The 19,394-nt window shown below is 56.8% G+C and overlaps 3 protein-coding genes across 4 annotated transcripts in view; 2 read left to right on the forward strand and 1 right to left on the reverse strand.

Moving 5' to 3' along the window:
* The window catches only part of STK11 (serine/threonine kinase 11), a 31,217-nt gene extending 18,152 nt beyond the window's left edge, over positions 1 to 13,065 (forward strand). Inside the window, exons 8-10 of one of the 2 annotated variants that reach the window (XM_015886330.2) lie at positions 5,691 to 5,884; positions 10,994 to 11,227; positions 12,289 to 13,065. In XM_015886330.2, coding sequence (XP_015741816.1) covers positions 5,691 to 5,884; positions 10,994 to 11,202 — 403 coding nt within the window. In that variant the 3' untranslated portion in view covers positions 11,203 to 11,227; positions 12,289 to 13,065. Of the gene's footprint in view, positions 1 to 5,690; positions 5,885 to 7,657; positions 8,068 to 10,993; positions 11,228 to 12,288 lie in introns of those variants that run through there. The other variant, XM_015886331.2, reaches the window with a different exon arrangement.
* Positions 13,066 to 13,184: 119 nt separating this feature from the next.
* On the reverse strand, positions 13,185 to 18,449 carry CBARP (CACN subunit beta associated regulatory protein). The gene is made up of 10 exons (XM_015886294.2): positions 18,243 to 18,449; positions 17,187 to 17,259; positions 16,636 to 16,781; positions 16,450 to 16,511; positions 16,107 to 16,272; positions 15,854 to 16,028; positions 15,617 to 15,745; positions 15,327 to 15,534; positions 15,058 to 15,241; positions 13,185 to 14,891 (listed from the first exon to the last, which is right to left on the reverse strand). The coding sequence occupies exons 2-10, from the start codon at positions 17,232 to 17,234 to the stop codon at positions 13,733 to 13,735; spliced, it is 2,277 nt and encodes a 758-aa protein (XP_015741780.1). The 5' UTR covers positions 17,235 to 17,259; positions 18,243 to 18,449; the 3' UTR covers positions 13,185 to 13,732.
* The window catches only part of ATP5F1D (ATP synthase F1 subunit delta), a 3,099-nt gene continuing 1,913 nt past the window's right edge, over positions 18,209 to 19,394 (forward strand). The window contains exons 1-3 of the mRNA XM_015886078.1: positions 18,209 to 18,283; positions 18,661 to 18,852; positions 18,955 to 19,108. Of these exons, the coding sequence (XP_015741564.1) occupies positions 18,209 to 18,283; positions 18,661 to 18,852; positions 18,955 to 19,108 (421 nt within the window). The remainder of the gene's footprint in view (positions 18,284 to 18,660; positions 18,853 to 18,954; positions 19,109 to 19,394) is intronic.

A 19,394-nucleotide genomic window follows, 5' to 3' on the forward strand; every position in this document is an offset into this window, starting at 1 on the left:
GCAGGAGCTGTAGAACAGAAGCAGACAGGCTTGAACTGCACTGGTTTTCTGCAGAGGAGCAGCTGCAAGTGCCCCTGCCAAGATCAAAAGGGGCTGGGGGGGGGCAAGTCTCATGGAGCTGCCTGGGTAATTAATTAAGCAGTCAGGCATAGTCTTCTAATAGTCACCAAGTGCTGTGCATTGGTTGTTTCACTGGGTCTGGGAGATTATAGGAGCAGGCATTTGCTTTTCAAGAGTGCCTTTCCTTATGCACACGCTCCCCAGTAAAATAGCAGACTACAAAAGATGCTGCTTGGGGCTGGCCTCTTAAATGCTGCACAGCATTTAAAACACTGTATAGAGCTGATCTTGGAAACAATAGCTCTTGCTGTTAGTGACAGTCCTTCTCCCATCTTCCTCTGAGGGCAAGAGAGCTTCAAGCTAGACAGCAAAGCTCTGTATCCCTTTGTGATGCTTTGTAATGAGGTGGTTTTACTCACTGCAGTGATGTTGGGTGGTGAGCAGCTGCCATGAGGTCAGTAAGCACAGTGAGGAGGCAGGGCAGGAATCAACTCTGTGGAGCAGATTAGCAGGTATCTCAATGAGAACACTGAAACACCAAAAGCACTTGTTCCTTAGCAATGCTGTGGGCCCAGGTGTTGCACTGAGCTGCCCCTAAGCTTGGGACAGTGCAAGTGATTCTCATGTGTCACTGTGTGCCAGGATTTGAGCTGCTCGCCCAGCTCCTTATATACCTGGTTTTAGCAGGGAGCTTTTGCATCAGCTCTGAAGCCAAGAGGTTTCTCTAGAGACCCTGCCTGGAGGTAGCAAGCAGGAGGAAGTAGAGCGTGCTCCTGGTATGGGGGGCAGCAGCATCTCTGTGCTGTGTGGGCACAGCCTGCCCTCTAATTGGGCACAGCTGCTGCTGGTGAGGCTTTAATCTCATAGCACCGATAGAGGCTTGAAAAGAGAGAGACTGTACCTGTGAACACAGGAGCATTTCCAAGGCTTGGTATCTTATTAGTTTTTCTGTGAGCTTAGCCAGTGCTTCTTAACAGGCTTTTCTCCCCTATTAGTAATTGCCTCCTTCCTCCTGCTGTGGCATCCTAATAATTACATCATGCACAGCAGAGCCTGCAGCCCTGTGCTTTGGAAGTGGCTGCCTATCTCCTTTTTGTGGGGCAGTGCTGTGTTCAAGAATCCAGTGCTTGGTTCTCTCCTTTATTTTGCTTTAAATAGAAGCAAGCTTTGCCCTTACGCTTAACCAGACCCTGCTTTATTTAAAGCCGAACAAAGCAATCGGAAGGACAGCAGGTAGTCATTCAGATACTGTCAGAGGGTTTGGGGGAAAGTATTTAGGTAGAAAATGCCTTGATTTCTAGTGGAGGGAGGAGTGATGGTCAGCAGTGATGTTGGCTTTCCACACTCCTCTTAGCACTCTTGAGCTGCATGGATGGCTATTTCTCCTCCTGTAAAGTGGTGCCTCTCTCTTCTGGTGCAGCATTGAGGGTGCAGGGTTTTATTAGTGGATGTGGGGAATACTGAGCAGGAATTGAGTGAAGCACCGGAGCTGCTGGAGGCAGCTTGATGGGGCGAAGCACATCAGTTCCTTTGTTCTCAAAGCTATTCTGAATGCTTTTCCCCTGCAGTGGCAGCCCTATCTGAAGAATTCTGTGAGGAAGAATCTGCCCAGTGTTGCATCTGCCAGCTGCCTTCCTCCTCTCCTCACTTTTGCAGCTGAATTCTCACATCAAATTCATGTTTCAGCATTTTCTTGTAATTCAGCAGGACCGAGCTGACTTCTCTCAGCCCATTTCTTGAAGGTTTGAAGAGCATTTCAAAGCAACGCGTGCAGTGCAGACCCAGGATTTGTAAACTGAAGTAAATTAAAAACTCTCCCAGCCTGTCATCCAAGTTTCTGAACCTCCAAAAGCTGTGACCCCTGAATAACAATGAACGAGCCTTGAAACCTGTTCTTCCCAGAAGGATCCTGGGAAAGGATGATGCTCAATGAAAACTGACACTTTTAGTTCACCTCTATGACTGTTGTGTACTCCTGAGTGGGGGTGTGGAGCAGTGAGGATGTGCTGCTGAGAGCCAGGGAGCAATCAGCCCTCTCCCCGCAGATCATTCATAGTCTCCTCTTTACCTCGTGCTTTTGCTGAAGGGCTTAATGCTTGTACACTGCAGTTTGTAACTAATTCGCTGACCCTGCTGCAGCACTTAAAGTGATGAAGTGGATGCAGAATTCTACCTCTGTCCCCTGTTTCCAAAGCAACCATCTTGCCTTCCTTCTCCAGAAGTGTCACACATAATTTGTTCAGTCATAGATACGTTTGCAAGAGTTTATAGTGAGGAAGGGAAGGCACTTCCAACTCTTGTTAACAGCGCTGCTTGCTGACATGCTGTGCTGCTCCTGACTCCAAAGGTTGAGAACATGGAGTTGCTGTGCTGTATACCTGTGCACTGCAGCCCTGGGAGCCCCCTCTATCTCTCTGGGTTCCTTCCCAGGTGCTGATTTTGCTCCTCAGCTTCTGTTCCCAACTTGGAGGGTCTTTCCTTAACCTGCACTGTGCTGTGTGTACTGCTGGACTCTTCCACCCCTTTGCTGTGGTGTCATGCAGGGATCTCTCCTTGTGTTGGCGATGTGAGCTCTCTTCCTTTCCTTTCCTGCAGAGGCACCTGGGTCTGTCTCACTTCCCTGTGGCAGGCACATGGGAGGGAGGGAGGCTTTGCTTCTTCTGCCCACGTTTTGCAGATCAGTTTCGTAATGTGACTGTCTGCTGCACGAAAGCAAGTCTCCATCTGTGCACGAAACACCTCTCCTTTCTCCGTAGGAGTTTCAGCTGTGACCTTTGGGTCTTGCATCAGCAGGGGGAGAGCTGCTTCTCTTACCTGTTTAGGTTTTTCTTTGTTGTGATGGAACTGACCCGAGGAACAGAGCACCTCCTTCTGCTGCAGGAGTTGGAGCAGTGGCTGCAGGGCCATGCTGTGTGTGCCTGCTGAGTGCATGGGCATGAGGTTGGCTGCTTCTCATGATGACCTTTCTGGAAGCTTGGAGCCTTCAGGCAGCACCATGGGAGGTGGCAAAGCTTTCATAGCTGCTCCTCGCTGGCAGGACAGCGATGTGCAGCCCGATATTTGCTTGCAGAGAAAACTGTCCATATCCAAAACAAGCAAACTGAAATATTTGTGGTCTAGAATGGGAAGTGAATTAGCTGTAAGTATTTGGAAGAGGCAGCTGTGCTTACTGATTCTTATTTTAACCTTGCTTATACCAGAACTTGAGAAGAGCGGAGTGATGACTTCTGATATCAAATTTGAGCTGGGAAGCTGCAAAGCAGACAGACTCAATAAGCACTGATTGACCCAGATCCCTTTTTCTCATTCAGCCCTTGACCCTTGTTATCTTAGCTCCCTGTAGATCATAGCAGCTCTGTCTGGACGCTGCTTCTTATCTGGCAGGTTCACAATTAATGCTGTGCTGCTGGCCTGAGCCTGTGCTTTGCAGGCTTTCTCAACAGGCTTGCAAAGTAGTGAGAGGTGATATCTGAGCTGCTGCTCCCTTTGCTCAATTTGAAGGTTTGGGAGTGGCTAAAAATGGCTTTATGGGCTGTGGAGGAGCCTGCCTCTTCCAAAGGATGCTCTGTGCAGGCAGTGCTTCTGAGATCTGCAGAAGCTCATTTTCCTTCAACCAATTAAACAGCAGCCTGCTATAACAGTAGGTAAGCTGCTGTGTGTGTCGGTGCTATTGGCTCAGAAGTCTCTGGTGAAATTGTTTGGGAATAAATGATGAAATAGGGTGCTCTGTCAGCAGTGCTCTGACCCAGGCTGCGTTCTTGTATCAGTGAAGGCAGAGTGAGGGAGTGCTCGGTTCCATCCACATCACAGCACTGATGGGAGTGGAGCTGCTCTGTGGTCAGGGCATTTGTGGGAGCCCGTGGTCCTCAGCTGAACAGCAAATCTTCACTAATCACATTTAGTGCTGGTGTCGAGAGCTGTCCCTGCTGGAAAATTGCTTGCCAGGAAATACTCTGCTACTCCATAAAGAATTGCTTGAGGCTCCTTCCAAGAGGTCTTTGATTTTCTTAGAACTTCAATGAATTTCTCTGCTCGCTCTATAGCCTCATTACCATGCATGCATATGCAAGTATTTGAAATCACCTCCCGGAGGATGGGATCATTATGACTGGAGTACAGTGATTCAGGTTTCAGCTGTTAATAAAAACCTATTTTTACTCTCTTGGCAAGTAGGACAGAAGGAAAGAAAGAGGCAGAGCTGAAATGCAGCAAAATAAAAACAGTAGCTGCCGGAGATTTGTAGGCTTTCTCACTTTAAAATATTCCTTTCTTTGGCAGTCGTTCTGATCTCATTTCTCCTGTATATTCCATTCTCCTCAGCTCCCTGGCATTTAGTTTGGTTCCCTTTAGCTCCAGTTCCCCTGGCAGGGATAGGTGATGGTTGTGCTGGGTGCTCCTGGCAGACTGGATCAGCCCAGGCTGTGTGTGCTATCTTGGCAGTCACGTCCTTGATGAAAGCAGTCTCCCAAGGAAAGGAAATCAAATGATCAAATTAGGAGCATCGTGTGCCATGCACATCACTGAGGAAACCAGCTGCAGGATTTGCTCAAACCATTGGCCCAAATCTAGTTATGTTGGTCCTGTTGGCTTCCTGAACTTTCCTTCACTTATAATGCTGCTCTGTGAACCTGAGGTCAAACTTAACACTTTCTGTTACCTTCCCAAAAGATGCTGCTGTTGTATGAACGTCACTGGATCCTTGTCAGTGCTTGACTGGGATGTGCTGACCTCCCATTGACTTGGGGGGGTTCATCCCTCTATGCAGTCTGAGCAGGGAAGGGCCAGATGTGGTTCTGTGCATGACACAGATGTGTTTGATGACAAACCACAACAGACTTCACCTACTGAAGTAGAGACTGCCTCACTCTTTGGTACTGCAGAAGCTGAGGTGCTGCCTTCCTTCACAGCTCAGTCTTATTGCAGAGGAATGCTGGAGGGTCCCAGCTGCAAAGCAAAGCTTTGAGCAAAAGTCCATCCCTCCTTTCAATCCCAATTGATTCATCCCAGTAGTTACGCTTTCATTCATCTCCTAACTCCTTCCTTCTGCTGAGTGGCTTTATTAGAATGCCACTTTTACAGGAGGTGAACAGGCAGTGAAGTGGTATTTTTAGCTTTCTCTGCCTTTGTGGGGTGTTTTCAGTTGATTCCAAGGCAGCTCGTATTGGTGGCCTACAGTAAGATATAAGAGCAGGGGGAAAAAAAAGACTTTCCAGGCTGCCTCCTGCTGTGGAAGACGCTGAGTATCCCTTTGTGTAGATAAATGGTGTCCACGTAATATATAACAAGATGAGCACAAGAGTGCAGTTGATATGATGAGATCCTTTCTTTTCTTGCTGTGCACGACCAGGTCCCAGTGTTCAAATGACATCCAGCTACACAGTGCAGAGGGATGGGGGTTGATGTCAGTGCCCACCAAGAAACCAGGCTGTGCTCAGAAGGTGGCTCTGAATGTAGGTGCTGTGGATGTGTTGTGCCTGCAGTGGCACAGTGTTGCTTTGGAAGTTCTCTTTAACACCGTGTACCTTTGAATTGGGGGTGGAATGGGATCATCCCGTACAGCTGAGGATTTCTTTTTGCCTTCTGAAAAGTGAAGCTGTCCTGATGAAATGTCACTCTTGGACTCTTTGCAGTTGGTTTCGTAAGAAACACGCTCAGGCAGAGACTCTGGTGCCCATACCTCCTAGCCCAGAAACAAAGGACAAGTGGAGAAGTATGACGGCGGTGCCTTATCTGGAAGATCTGCATGGCTACAATGAGGACGAAGATGATGACTTGTATGACATAGAAGATGATATCATCTACACTCAGGACTTCACAGTACCAGGTAGGAGAGAGTGATGCTGGGATGAGAAGGGCAGACTCTTTCTTTGTCCATTTAAAGTTCTTTAGGAGAGGCCTTGGGATCTGAACGCATCCTCTCGGCAGTGGAAGAGAGTATTGATTATTAAGTGATGTGAGTGACTCACAGTGAGTGAGCCACGATGCTTTGGTCCTTTATTTGATCAGTCAGGATGTCCCTTCCTGTGTGCTGCCCATCTGCTGATTTCCTTCCTTCATCCAGTAATAGCTTGCTCCTACTGAACTGTTGTTCAAGCACACTTAATTCTCTCAGTTGGCTTTGCTAGACTCACTGAGTTATTTTGGAGCACAGCCCTGAAATGACTCAGTGTTCAGAATAGATGGCACATCTGGGAGAGAAGGGTGCCTGTAGCCTTGTGCTGAGCCTTGTTTTCTGCTCTAGTCTTGGTAACTCGGTGTCAGAATTGCCTCTTTCTTTATAGGGGACTTCCTGTTGTTTCAAGGTAAGCCAACCAAGTAAGTAGAGTGGGGTGTAGACTCAGCCATGTGGTTTTTACAGAGAGGTGGTGATCGAGCTGTATTATTCCTCTGCCCCCTCTGCACTTGTGAGCAGCAGACTGAAAGCATTTGTGTTACCACTAAAGGCAAAGCCTGCTCAGCTTTACAGCTCTCATAGCAGCAGTGCTGATTCACTTCGTGATGGTGTGACAGGAGTTAACTGGCTGAGCTTTCCATGTCATAGGGAAAGCCCTGATTTCTGTAGCTCAAGGCTAACCATGCTGCTTTGGTTTCTTCCTCACGGTCTGATGTTACCAGTGCAGGAGTCTCATACCTGAAGGCCCTGCTTTTTCCTCTTGGTTTTCTGGTTAGGTGAAACCTAACACCAGCACAGAAGAATAAAGAGTTAGGCCTTGAATAGCAAAACTCCTTTGGGAATACCTGAAACTTCTTTGAGAGAGCCCAGATTGCCCCTCCTGGCAGAGCTTTCCAAGGGGAGAAGAGCTGAGACAGCTTAGCTTAGAGCCAGCCTCGCTGGGCCCTGTGCTGGGTGCCACCCCTGGGTGCCAGCCCCAGTAGGGCTCTGCTCAGCTGTGCAGACACATGGGTACTTATGTGGGTCGTAGGTGGAGCCTCCCAAGATGAAGGGAGCCACATCAAAGTGAAGCAGATCTGTTTCCAAGTGCTGATTCACCGGTGACAGTTGGGTAATTTATAACCTTTTCTAATCGAGCTGATGTCCCGCTGCCAGCTGGGTGACCTGCAGAGCTCTGTCCTTTGCTCTCTTACATCCCACGGCTGGACCTTCCCTCTTAGCCCAATGGAGAATTTATGGAAGGAGGCATCCTTTAAAAATAAAGCAGGCTCTCAGAAGCATGCACTTGATTGCCATGGCCTTGCTAAGTACAGAATAGGACTTGCCAGGTGCCTCTGTGTTGTCAGACATGACCCATTTCCACCTGCACGGGCTCCTGCCAACAACAGCCCACATGCAAGTGTTTAAGGTGTGAAAAAATGCCTGGGCTTGAAAAAACCATAACCACTCACAGCCCCATTTTCTATGTTAAACTTAATGTTTTCCACCTCTTGAAGCTGGTTCAGAAAGGGAAAAAGATGCAGTTGGTTGGTCTGCCCATAAGCTCTCCTGGAGGGCCAGGCTTCCTGGTTGAGAAGCTGCAAGAGCAGATCTGTTGCAGCTCGCAGCCAGGAGTCCACAGGGTAGTCTGTTACTGCTTCTTTGGCATCAGCATAGAGAAATAAGCTTGTGCATGTCTCTAACAGTGCCCTGTTGCGTTCCCAGCTGCAGAGGAGGAAGCTGAGGCAGGGAGTAGAGGAGAAAGCGGAGCGCTGGGAAGCCATGACAAGCTGTGTGCAGAAGGAAGCTGTGCTCCCACTGGAAAAAAGCACAGAAGAGGAGTGAAGGTTAGCCTAGGCTCCAGAGCACTGCCCTCTCAGGCTTCCAGTGGCCTGAACTAATGGCTGGTGCCTTTAACCAAAGGCAAGCTGAGAAGGAAAACTCTGCATGACCAACATTAAAGGTGGTTACTCTACCCATGCACCCCAGGCTGCTCCTGCTGACCTGCCCCACGGAATCCTGCCTCTTCTCACACTAACCAAAGCGTTTGGTTTCTCTTTAACTTCTGCAGTGCTGAGCAGCTTGTGTTGCTGCTTGGTTTGTACTCTTCTTTGCGATTAAAAAGTGGAAACTTAGGAAGGCTTGGAAAATTAGAGTGATTGTACATCGTGCAGGCTCAGGTCAGATGTGAGTGTTGTGGATGCTGCTGAGTGTTTCTGCCCCACATCCCTGCAGCTGGGGGTCGCACATTGTTGTTGATGTGCCACCTCCCTGCTGCTCCTTCTGCTCAGGGAGCTGGGGCTGTGCCCCATGCAGCAGTGTCTGCTGTGCAGGAGCCTTGTGCCCATGGCTGTGCTGGGGTGATGTTCCCCCACTTGGGTGCATCTGACAGTGGGAGATCACCTCTGTAACAGTCATATCAGCTGTTACATGCAAACAGCACTATTTAAACCCAATTAAGGGCTGTCACGTCAGAAGATGACAGGCAAATTACTGGAAGATGTTTGAATTCCTCTGTGGAGCTTATGCTGTTTCAAAGAGGTAAGTCTGCTGAAGTTCAGCAGTGGCCCCGTAGACCAATACTTCCCATATTATACAGTAGCTGGGTGGGCTGAATGCTGTTCTGTTTCACTGAACTACGGCGTGGTGATGGTTTTTAGCCTTCCACTTATTGCAAGAGCTATTTTGCACTGGGAGACAGTGACAGAAAGCATCCTCCACCAGCTGGTCTCCAGGCACTCATCCAGCACTTGCATGTTCCACTCTCATAGCCATCATGGGCTGAGCTGGATGCTCCCTGACAGGTGGATTCCTTGGGGGACAGCAAACCCTGCAGTCTGGCTGCAGCCCCAGGGATCCCTGTGCAGCAGCAGGAGGGTTTCTCTGGGCTTTATGCTGCAATGCTGCTCTCTGAGCTGCTGTCATACCGGGTTTGGGGCTGTGTGAACACATGTGAGCTCTTGTTCCCAAACCACGGGCACTATTTGAGCATGGGATGCAGACGAGTCACCTAAGGCTGCTTGCAGAGCTGCTTAGCAGCCTTATTTTTAAAGGGATCTTGGCCAAAACACCACAAAAGTGTCTTAGTCTTTCCCAAGACTTCTCCCAAGATCCCTCGATGTTGCTCAGCTCCATCCCAGTGTCACATTTCTAACAGTGACGCCGGATTGAAGCACAAATAAAGAAGCCAACCCCCTTGTAAGTGACGGCTGAGTTCAGTTCTGCTGGGCAGGCAGCGCAGGAGCACGCCTGACTCACAGCAGTGGGTGTTCAGGTGGGGAGGGGAGGAGGGAACCTCATTAAATCTTACGTTCAGAGGAAGAAGGGGCTCTGAGAACATGCCGTTATTCTTAAAAGGGCTCTTTAAAGATTTATGCAGCTCTGCACAGCCTTAAACATGACGTGCCCCCCGGTTCAGTCGGTGTTAAGCATCTCAGCAGTGCTGGGAGCAACTCGTTGCTATTGTGCTATGTTTGTATTCGGGTGCTCTGCTCCCCCCATGGCAGCTGTGTGGGGGTCTCAGCTTTGTGTCCCCCCCCTCAGCAATAACTCTAAGGCTGCAAAACAAACCCTGCTATTGGGGAGGTGTCTCACCGTGTGCTCGTCTGACAGTGATTCAAAAGCTCTCCACGGTTTTATTTTGGAAGCTTTTCTGTGCCTGAATGAGCAGGACGGAGCCATTAAGAGCCGTGAGAGGCAGCAGGGATGCGCGTGCTCACCACCTCTCAGCCCTCCTCTCCTCTTATTTTTAGCCCATGGGCTGATGATGGTCGGTAGGATGTGGCTTCTCGCGCACGCAGCGCTGGCCACGGCTTCCGCGGGGGCAGGCAGTTGCCAAGATTTCATCCTATGCTGAATTGTTATTTTCATTAATTTGAACGTCAGCAACTGTCAGTGGTGAAGGAGGTAAAATTAGCCCTGCAGCTCGCCCTCCATCCTCAGCATCCAGAACGGCCTCCCGGGATTGTTCTTTTTTTTGCTGGGAGGAGGAGATAGATGGGCACACAAAAGATGGTGGGATTGTTTCCCCCCTCCCCAGTCCGAAATGTTCATGGCTTTGGTCAGAGCCTGCCCAGGGGAGGGGAAGGACAAGTGCTCAGCTGTGCTTTGATTGTGGGTGCTGGGGTCTCCTGCTGCAGCACCCAGCCCCTACTTGGCACTGTGGGGCTGTGCCAGTGCTGCTTCATGTGGGTGCTGGGCTGGTCCATTGGATCCCTACAGCTTCTTGGGGCTGAAGATGACTCTGAATCAAGAGACCTCAGTGTTGTCCCTTCTTGTTTCTGAATGATTTCCACACCTGGAGGAGGATGCACTTTGGGATGCTGCCCCATGGGAAGCAGGAAGGAGCAGAGCCTGGGGGTACACAGCAGGTAGAGGGGACCCCCAGCCCCTCCCAGTGCCCCCTCTGCCCCATGTCATGGGGTGAGCACTGGCGCATGGAGCTGACGTTGTGTTCGGCCTTGGAGGAGAAAGGATGGAGCATCCTTTAAAGAAAATTATACATAATCATCTTACAGCTCTCGCTTCCACTCAAACCTCTGAGTCATAACTGAAGGGCTCTGGAGCGTGACGTTCCCGGTGGAAGGAAATTGCAGTGGCTGGATCCAGTGTGGGGGAGCAGGGGACCTGATGAACCCTTCCATCAGCCCCATGGGGCTGCAGGGTGATGGGAGTGCAGTGGAGCTCTGGGTTGTGAAACCCTCTGTCACTCCCCAGGTACAGGGACAGAACAGGACCAGAGCCTGCACCAGCTGCACAGCACAGGGATGCCTGTCCTGGGGGCTCTGTGCCCCCAGTGCTGAGTCACTGCATTGAGCTGGGCAGATGGAGAGGGCTGTTATGGGGCAAGTGGAGCAAACCGACCCCATCTGCGTGTCCCTTGCTGTGCCTGATCCCTGCAGCAGGACAGTGCCCTTCCCGCAGGTGGAGCAGTGTGAAACCTGCTCACCCTTTGCCTTCAGTTTCCTTCTTCTCAGTTCTGAGTGATGCAGAGCACAGGGTGGCCGTGGTGCTCCATGCAGGGAGGACGCTGCCATGGCCTCACGTTTCCTTCCCTTGCAGGACAGGTGCCTGAGGAGGAGGCAGGGCAGAACGGGCAGAGCCGAGGCCGGGGGCTGCCCAAGGCCATCTGCATGAACGGGACGGAGCCGGGACAGCTGAGCACCAAATCCAAGGCGGAGCGCAGGGCCAGCGCCTCCTCCAACCCCTCACGCAAGGCCTGCTCGGCCAGCAGCAAGATCCGCAAGCTCTCCACCTGCAAGCAGCAGTGATCCGGGAGCACCACGCTCTGCACAGGTATGGGTCGGGATGGGGGCTCAGGGGGTGAGCCCTCTCTGTGCTGCCAGCATCACTGCCTGGTGCTCTGCAGTGTGGGGTGGTGCAGAGCCCCCCCCTATGCCAATGGGGGTCCTGCTGTGCTCCTGCATGTAGCTCTGCTCTGTTTCCACCCTCCATGCTGCTTTTAGACCCCCCCCCTCTAGCACTGGGACCCCCATTCTCCACCACTCGGCAGCATTGCCGCCCTCCTGCAGGCAGGGAGCAAAGCTGTGATGCATGGAGGTGACAGCAGAGCTCTCCTGGGGATGCTCCAGGGGTCTCCCCTGTCCCATGGGCAGCTGCAGGACTGTGCTGGCTATAGCTTTGCTCAGACCCCCCCTATATCTTGCTGTGATGCTCAGGGATGCTGAGCCCTCCCTGCTCCCCCCCCCCTTCATCCCTCCGGCTCCCTCCGCATCCCCATCCTTTCCTTTCCACCCCTCATTCATAAATGAGGCAGCGATGAGTCAACTCTCAGTGCTCATCCACCCCCGGCCTCACGCTCACTCTCGTCACCGGCTCTCCGTGGGGCTGAAGCTTGTGTTATCTATTTGGATCACGACCAGCTTTGTGGTGTGAAAAGGAGAAAAAAAAAAAGCCAGAAATAAAAGCCCATTCCTCCCCCTGCAGCTGTCAGACCCGCACTCGGCTTTAATCTTTAATTCATGGATAGGAGTGAGTCACCTGTGTGGGGAGGCACTGTGCTGCCAGCGGATGGATGCCTGTGCTCAGGGCTCCCCTGGGAGCTGCTCTCTCTGCCCCACAGCTGCTCTCTGCCCCACAGCTGCTTGCTTGGGGCTCAGCCCTCTGCCTAAAGGGGGGGGTTCCCATTGTGGCTGGGGCTCCTGTTTATATGGGGTGGGGGCTGCCAGGCTGGATGCTGCCTGCTTCCAACCCTGCCCTCCAGTCGGTGCCATAAAACCTCTCAAGAGCAGAAAGCAGCTGTGAATGAGGTCTGTGGGCTGTGTTTTCCCTTTGGGTTCAGCAGGCTGTGGGGCACACCGGGCCATCCTGACCCTTTCTCTCCCATTCTCCCACAGTGTCCCAGCATCCTCCCCCCCCTGCTCAGCACCTCCTGGGGGCTGGATGGGGTGGGGGGGGTCCAGTCTGTGCTCACAGCCTGAAGACCCCCACCAAGGAACCCTCCCTGCCCCCCCTATGGACAGCACCCAGAGCCCAGCGCTGCGGGGAGCCCCCACCGCCCACCTGGGATGGAGGACCCCGACTTGGGAGGGAAGGGGGGGGGGGGAAAGGGGCACCCCCCCCCTCCCCATCACTCTTTGCCAATCAAGACACTGATTCTCTTTTTAATTTCACAATGGAAGGGTGGGATGAGCGGAACTGGGGGGGGGGGGGGGGGCTCCCCCCCCCCCCCCCCCCCCCCCCTTTACCCTGGCTGTGTAGAAGTCGTGCGAAGCCATTGCCGTGCACTTTATGTTTTAGACTACTGTTCTATATTTTCCTCTTTTATTTCTCTTTTATTTTGGGGGGGGGAGGGTTGTTGTCGTTTGTTGTTGTTGTTGGTTTCGTTCCGTTGATCTTTTTCGAGGTATATTTCGACATATTTCCTACACATCGTGAGGTGTTTCAAATCCAAACCCAGATTGAGGGAAAAAAAACAACAACCAAAACCAAAACCCGACCCAAGGTATTACAACAAATCAAAGCTCCATTCACCCTGCATGCTGTAAAAGGGCTCAGAAAAGGGAATGGGGGCCTTCAGAGTCTTCTTTTTTTTGTTGTTGTTCCTTATTTTTTCTCTTTTTTTGTTGTTTTTTTCTTTTTTTTTTTTAAGAAAAAAATAAAGTGAAAAGTGAGAGGTGGGTTCCTGTCCTTCCTCTGCACCCTGGGGTGGGGGGTTACAATGGGATATGGGGTGTGTGGGGGGGTGACCTGCATGGTGAGACGTCGCTCTCATCACTCGCAGCCTTTTGGGTTTGGTTTTGTTGCTTTTTTTTTTCTTTTCCTTCATTGATAAGACTTAAAAACGCGGATTTGGAGGTGGTGCTTCGGCTCTGCACAAGGGAAGGCGCGGCCCGGCCTCTGTGCTCGCATGCAATTGAGATGGGGGATGACGGGGGGGGGGGGGGGGGGGGGGGGGGGGGAGGAAGCACCGCCGCAGCCCCCTCCCCTCCGCCCCCACCCGCCCCGCCGCGTGGACCGATGTGGGGCTGCGTTCGGTCCTTCTTTCGACCACCTTCAATCCCCCCCATCCCGTCGTACAAAGCCCGTGCGAACCGAGACATCTCCTTCCTCGACGGCGAAGGGGGCGGGCGGGGAGCTGCCCCCCACCCCGTGGCCGCTCTGCCCCGTGAGCCGCCCCCCGCCCCCAGGCCGGGTCCCGGCGCCGGGCGCAGCGCCGTTATTGCTCGTAGGAACCTCCGCGGGTGCGGAACGTTCCCCTCCGCCGTGTCAGCTCGACTCGGCCCCGCGGTGAGGCTCAGCCCCCCCCCGCACAACGTCGGACCCCGCACCCCGTGCTCCCTACGCGGGGCTGCGGTCGGGGGGCGCATCGCCGGCGGTTACGGCCACCGCGCTCTCCGTGTCGTCCCGCATCCCCTCCGCCTCCCTCCGCAGGTGCCCGTACAGCCGCTCCTCGATTCCTCCCGTTATCTTGTCCAGCAGCTCCGCACCGGGACGCGGCTCCACGCACCGACCGGGGCCGGGACATTCCTCCCCACCTCCGCCGCGTTCCGGCCCGGCCCGATGCTCCTCAACGGGCTCCTCCACGATCACCTGTATCTCAGGTTCGGGCAGCGGGGCGGTACCGGCGTCCGCTTCGGCCGCTTCTTCATCCCCGGCGCTGACGATGCGGGGCAGCGGCCCGTGGAACCGGGCGTCCAACGGGGAGTTGGCGCTGTCCCCGCGGCGCAGCGGGGTGCGGTGCCGTTCTAACGCGGGGTATCTCACCCCCGGGTCGCTGTACTGCTTGGTGTGCTGCCATTGCTTGCGGAGGTGCGTGCGGGAGCGGTGCTTCCCCCGGGGGGGGGACTCGTCGAACTGCGGGTCGTGCCGCACGAAGGCGTTGAACAGCGCGTCCGTCTTCTCGTCGATGCTGTAATCCCTCCGCGGACACGGAGCGTCCCGACCCGTCAACATCTGCCCGTAGGGGGACCAGGCCAGGGGGCTGTGGGTGCGCATCGGGACCCCCCCGCCCACCGCGCCTCGCTTCGCTTCCTCCTCCTCGTCCTCCTCCTCCTCCTCCTCGTCGGGTTCTCGGCCCTCGAAGCTCTCGAAGATGGTTCCTTTCCTCCCGGCGCTGGTGAAGCAGATCCGTTTCTCCGACGCCGTTTGGTCCGCGGGCGGCCCCTCTTCACCCCCCCGGCCCGGAGCCTCGATGGAGGCGTAGCCGCTGTCCATCTGCAGCAGCTTGCGGGTACCGGGCTCCGACTCCTCCGCTTTGGGCCGGGCCCAGAGCTTCTCGTCGGGGCCTTCGGCCTCGTCCAGGGATGAGGAGGGGCAGGGGGCCGCGCCGCCCGACGAGACGCTGTCCGCTCCGTCGCTGCGCACCGAGTCCTGGTCGTTGCTTCGCTCGGACGCCGCGTACAGCTCCAGCGAGGCGCGGAGGCTCCAGATGTCGTGACCGACGCTGCGATGCTCCGGGGCCGCCGCCTCGCCGGGACTGTCCTCGGCCGGCTCTAACCTGGGGGAAGGGGGCGGCGGGGTCACGGCGGGGACGGTCCCCATCGCTGCTATGCAGACCCCACCGTGCCGACCCCACCCGGACCCGTCGCCCCCTAAAGATGGGACCCTCCCCATGCACGGGTCCCCCGCCCCCATCCCCGTCCCCTCTATCTACTGAAAAATACCTGCCGAGAGAGGGAGGGGGGCTGCTGGGGGAGGGCAGGAAGGGGCCGCCCGCGGGGTGGAAGGCGACGTCGTCGGTGTGGGCGATGTATTGGATGATGTCGGTCTGGTGGGGGTCTCGGTCCTCCTGGTCCATGCTCTCACTGGCTGCACGCTGCCGCTGGAACTGGCGGCGCTTGGGGGACCCTGCAGGGGTGTGGGGTGAGGGGGGGAACAGTCGCATCCTTGCAGAGGGACACAGCCCCCCCCCGGCCTCCCTCACAGCCCCCACCTCTTGTATCCAGGCTGGATGCCCGCTGGGTGCTCTCCAGTTTCCATTTCTTGATCCTGAAGTAGGGGCTGGCCCCATCCAGGCTGGCGTGACGGCGCAGGCGGGTGAAGAACTGCAGCACTGGGCCCTGTGTAGGGGCTGGGGGGGCATCCCCAGGGCTGCCACTGCCCGCAATGGGCCCCTTCCCACTCCGGGGTGCTGCGCTGAACTGAAGGTGATGGGGGTTCATGAGCTGTGGCTCAGCCCTGGGGGCATCCATGCATAACCCCAACCCCCAGCCCCACACTCACCGAAGGTCCCTCCCCGGAGTCAGAGGAGCTGGCAGGGCTCCCTCCTGCCGTGGAGTTGTAGGTGTCCCCGGGCAGTGCTGAGCTGGGGCACACAGCATGGCCAGGCTGCGGCACGGCCCCCCCGGGAGGCTGCAGGCAGAGCACATCAGGGGCTGCACGGAGCTCTGTGCCCACAGCCCTATTTGCCACCCTTCAGCCCCCACCCAGGTGATGCCCACCCTCCCCCCTGGTACCCACCTGGAAGATGGCGAGGCCGGGTTTGGGTGGGGGCCGGCGGGGGGTCATGGCCAGGCTGTTCTCACTGGACTCACACTCATGGATGGTGACGATCTTAAGGGCAGGTGGGGGCAGATGCAGGTGGGTCAGGCGGGCGTTCTTCAGGTGGTGAAAATCCCCCTCTGTCAGCGTGTACCTGGGGGGCACAGCGGGTCAGGGGGCGGCCCCACAACCTGCAGAGCCCCCTCATCCTTCCCAGACCCCCAGCTTTCACCTCCTCCCCTTCTCCTGGGTCTTCTTGCCCTGCTCATAAAGCGCAGCTTCATTGAAGGAGACGCGGCGTGCGCTGGAGGAGCTGGAGGACAGGAACCTCTCGCTCTCTGCATCGCGGTAGCTGGAGGCCGACATGCACTCGGGGTCCTCCACTTTGATAGTGATATCTATGGGGAGGAAAGGGAGGGGTCAAGCCAACAGCCCCCCCCAAGCCCCCAATGGTGGGGCAGCTGAGGCTGCATGAACTCCATCAGCACTGAGAATAGGGACAGCCCAGGACCTGCTTTAACCCCCCCCTGCCCAGGAAGCAGCATCACAGCTGGGCATTGATCCCCATCGCTCACCCTGGGCTGGCTGCGAGTCATCCAGGTACGTAGTGGTGGTTTTCTCGGGGTCATCGCTGGCTCTGCAGAGGGATTGACGGTCAGATCTACCCGGTGCCATAGCAAACCACAGCAGCACCACCAATGGGTGCTGTGACCACGAGGTGCCACCGGCCTCGGGGACAGAGCGTGGCCCATCCCACCCACCTGGAGTGGCGACGATCGGCCTCGCAGCAGCGACGGCAGATGATCAGGATCCCCGAGAGCAGCACCAACGTCCCCCCAATGAAGATGGAGAGCAGGGCGAGCAGCAGCACGTAGCCATCCTGGGGGGACACCTCGCCGGGCAGCGCCTGCGTGGGGCAGGGAGGGGTGAGATGCTGTGTATGGGGGGGGGGATGTGCTTTATTCTAAGGGGAGGGGGGGCCCCTCTGGAGGCTGCTGCCGTGCTGCTCCCCTGAGACGTGAGCTCCCCCGCCGCCCCCGGGCCTGCTGCTGCCTTCACCACGGCAACCGCAGCCTGGGGAGGGGGGGGAGATGAGGAGCACAGCAAGAGGGAATGGGGATGGGACCCCCGTGCTCAGCCCCATAGCTCTGCAGGTCCGCAGAGTGGGGCAGGGGAGGGGCTGCCAGCTGGGTGATGGCATTGGGGATGATGCTGCCATGCTCATCCCGGTACCTGGTGCTATGGCCACATCCTGGGCTCCCACCCCATCCCCATAGACCCCATCCCTATCCCCATCCCCGGGGCTGCTCACCGTGCTGCTCTCCGTCGCGTTGTCCCACGGGGTCGAGTCATCGTTCATGGTCCGATCCGAGCCGGGTTACGTCCTGGGCCGGTGTTAGACAAAAGGGGGAGCGGGGTGGGGCCGGGGGCGGTGGTACCGGGAGGGGGGTCCTGCCCGGCCCGGCCCTGCCCGGCACCGCGGAGCTGAGGGAGGGACCGAGGGGAGGGTCCGGGATAAGGGATGGAGGAGGGAGTGGTCGGGGCTGGAACGGGAGGGAGGAGCGGGGGTGGGGCTGGGGGGGGGCGGTGGGTGCCCCGAGCGCTGTGGCAGCGCCTGAGTCAGCGGGGGCGGATGGACGGACGGACGGACGAGCGGGTCCCGGCCCTGCGGCGGTGCGGACCCCGGCTCCGAATCGCCCCCAACCGGGGGGTCTCGTGTCCGCCGCCCCCGTCCGTGCGTTCCTCACCGGGGGGGGCTGCGCTGCGGACGGGGGGAGGAGCGGCAAAGAGCCCGAAATGGGGTCAGGGAAAAATGTGAATGGAGCGGGGAGGGGTTGGAGGCGGAGGGGGGGGGGGAAGGGAAGGGAAGGGGCGACCCGGCCCCGACGGGCACCGGGGGGCGGGGAGAGCCCCGATCCAGCCCGGCCCCAAGCTGACCCCGTGGGGGGGGGGGCACCTCGGAGGACCCCGATCCCGCCCGGGGCGAGAGGGGAATCGCCGGCACCGATGGAGGATGATGGAGGAATTCCGTCTCCATGGCGACCCGGAGGGAACAGCGCGGCCATTGTCTGCGCCCGGGGACGGTCCCTGCGCTGCCCTCGCGTTGTACCCCCATAAACCCCCCCATAAACCCCCATAACCCCCCATAAACCCCCCCATAAACCCCCATAAACCCACCCACATCCACCCCGTCCCCATCGGGGTCCGGCTGGGCTGCGGGGCCGGGCTGCGCTGCGGGAGGGATGAGCGCGGTGCCGGTGACAGCAGCCCCGGAGCCCCCGGCTCCTCCGCACGGATCGTTGCGGGGCTGATCCGGTTTATCGCGATAAGCGCATGTCGCGATATCGGTGTGAGCGAACGGACTCACCTACAGCCGGTCCCGGGGCTCCATCGCCTCCTCTGAGCTCGGTGCGGTTACGGGGCGGCCCCGGGATTTATGAATGAACCGGAGCCGCCCCCGCGCGGTGCGGGCGTCACGTGGGGACGGGGCTGCCCCGAACCCGCCCGTACCGGGGCCGCCCGCACCGGACCGACCCGCAGCCCGACCCCTCATGGCCGCCCCCCCCCGGCCCAGCCCGGCCCTAATCCCCGCTGTTCCCCCATCCCCGAGCTCTGAGCCGCCCCCTCCCGCCCCGCAGCGCCGCCCCCACCCTCAGCCCGGCCCGGTCCCGACCCTCCGGTAAACAAACAACCGGGCGGGGCAATGAACTACATTTCCCATGCACCCCAGCGGGTTGGATGACGTCACTTCCTCCTCATTGCGCTCTGCCTCATGGTCTGTGTAGTTCCGCTCGCAAAGCACGCCGGGAGCTGCAGTCCGCCGCCCGCCCCGCCGTGTCCGCTCGCCCTTGGCCGCCATGTTCCGTGCCCGGCAGCTGCTCCGTCTCTCCGCCCTCACTCCGCTCCATGGCCGCTCTTACGCCGATGCTGCAGCCGGTCCCGCCGCCATGGCCTTCACCTTCGCCTCCCCCACTCAGGTACGGGGCTCCGGGAGGGGCAGAACGGCGGGGCTCCGTGTAGGCCTCAATGCGGCCTAGTGCTCCCATTGACCCCCCTTATACCCTATATCCCCGTTATAGGTGTTTTATAACGGTGCCAACGTGAAGCAGGTGGATGTGCCCACCCTGACCGGCTCCTTCGGCATCTTGGCTTCACACGTCCCCACGTTGCAGGTGTTAAAGCCCGGAGTGGTGACGGTGTACGGAGAGGACGGCACGGCCACCAAGTACTTCGGTATGGGGGGGTATAGGGCGTTAATGGGGGGGTATAGGGCATTATTGGGGGGGGTATAGGGCGTTAATGGGGGGGGATCAGCTATAGGGTGCCCTCTGCTGCAGCTCTGGGGGCTGCTGCCTTCATACCTTAAGTGCTGCATCTCCTATAGGAGTGAGTTGCATCCCCTATAGGAACGGGCTGCATCCCCTATAGGAGAAGGTTGCACCCCTTATAGGAGTGGGTCGCGTGCCCTATAGGAGTGGGTCGTGTCCCCTATAGGAGTGGGTTGCGTCCCCTATAGGAG

Source organism: Coturnix japonica, chromosome 28 (genome assembly GCF_001577835.2).
Source record: "Coturnix japonica isolate 7356 chromosome 28, Coturnix japonica 2.1, whole genome shotgun sequence".
Lineage (NCBI taxonomy): Eukaryota > Metazoa > Chordata > Aves > Galliformes > Phasianidae > Coturnix > Coturnix japonica.

Bases quoted from the DNA above. Each gene is read 5' to 3' on its own strand.
- CBARP (XM_015886294.2), bottom strand. From the start codon at position 17,234: ATGAACGATGACTCGACCCCGTGGGACAACGCGACGGAGAGCAGCACG. The intron at 15,746-15,853 runs GTGGGTACCAGG...CTCTGCCTGCAG, and splicing joins CCGGCCTCGCCATCTTCCAG to CCTCCCGGGGGGGCCGTGCC. The intron at 14,892-15,057 runs GTATTTTTCAGT...CCCTTCCCCCAG, and splicing joins CCCCCTCCCTCTCTCGGCAG to GTTAGAGCCGGCCGAGGACA.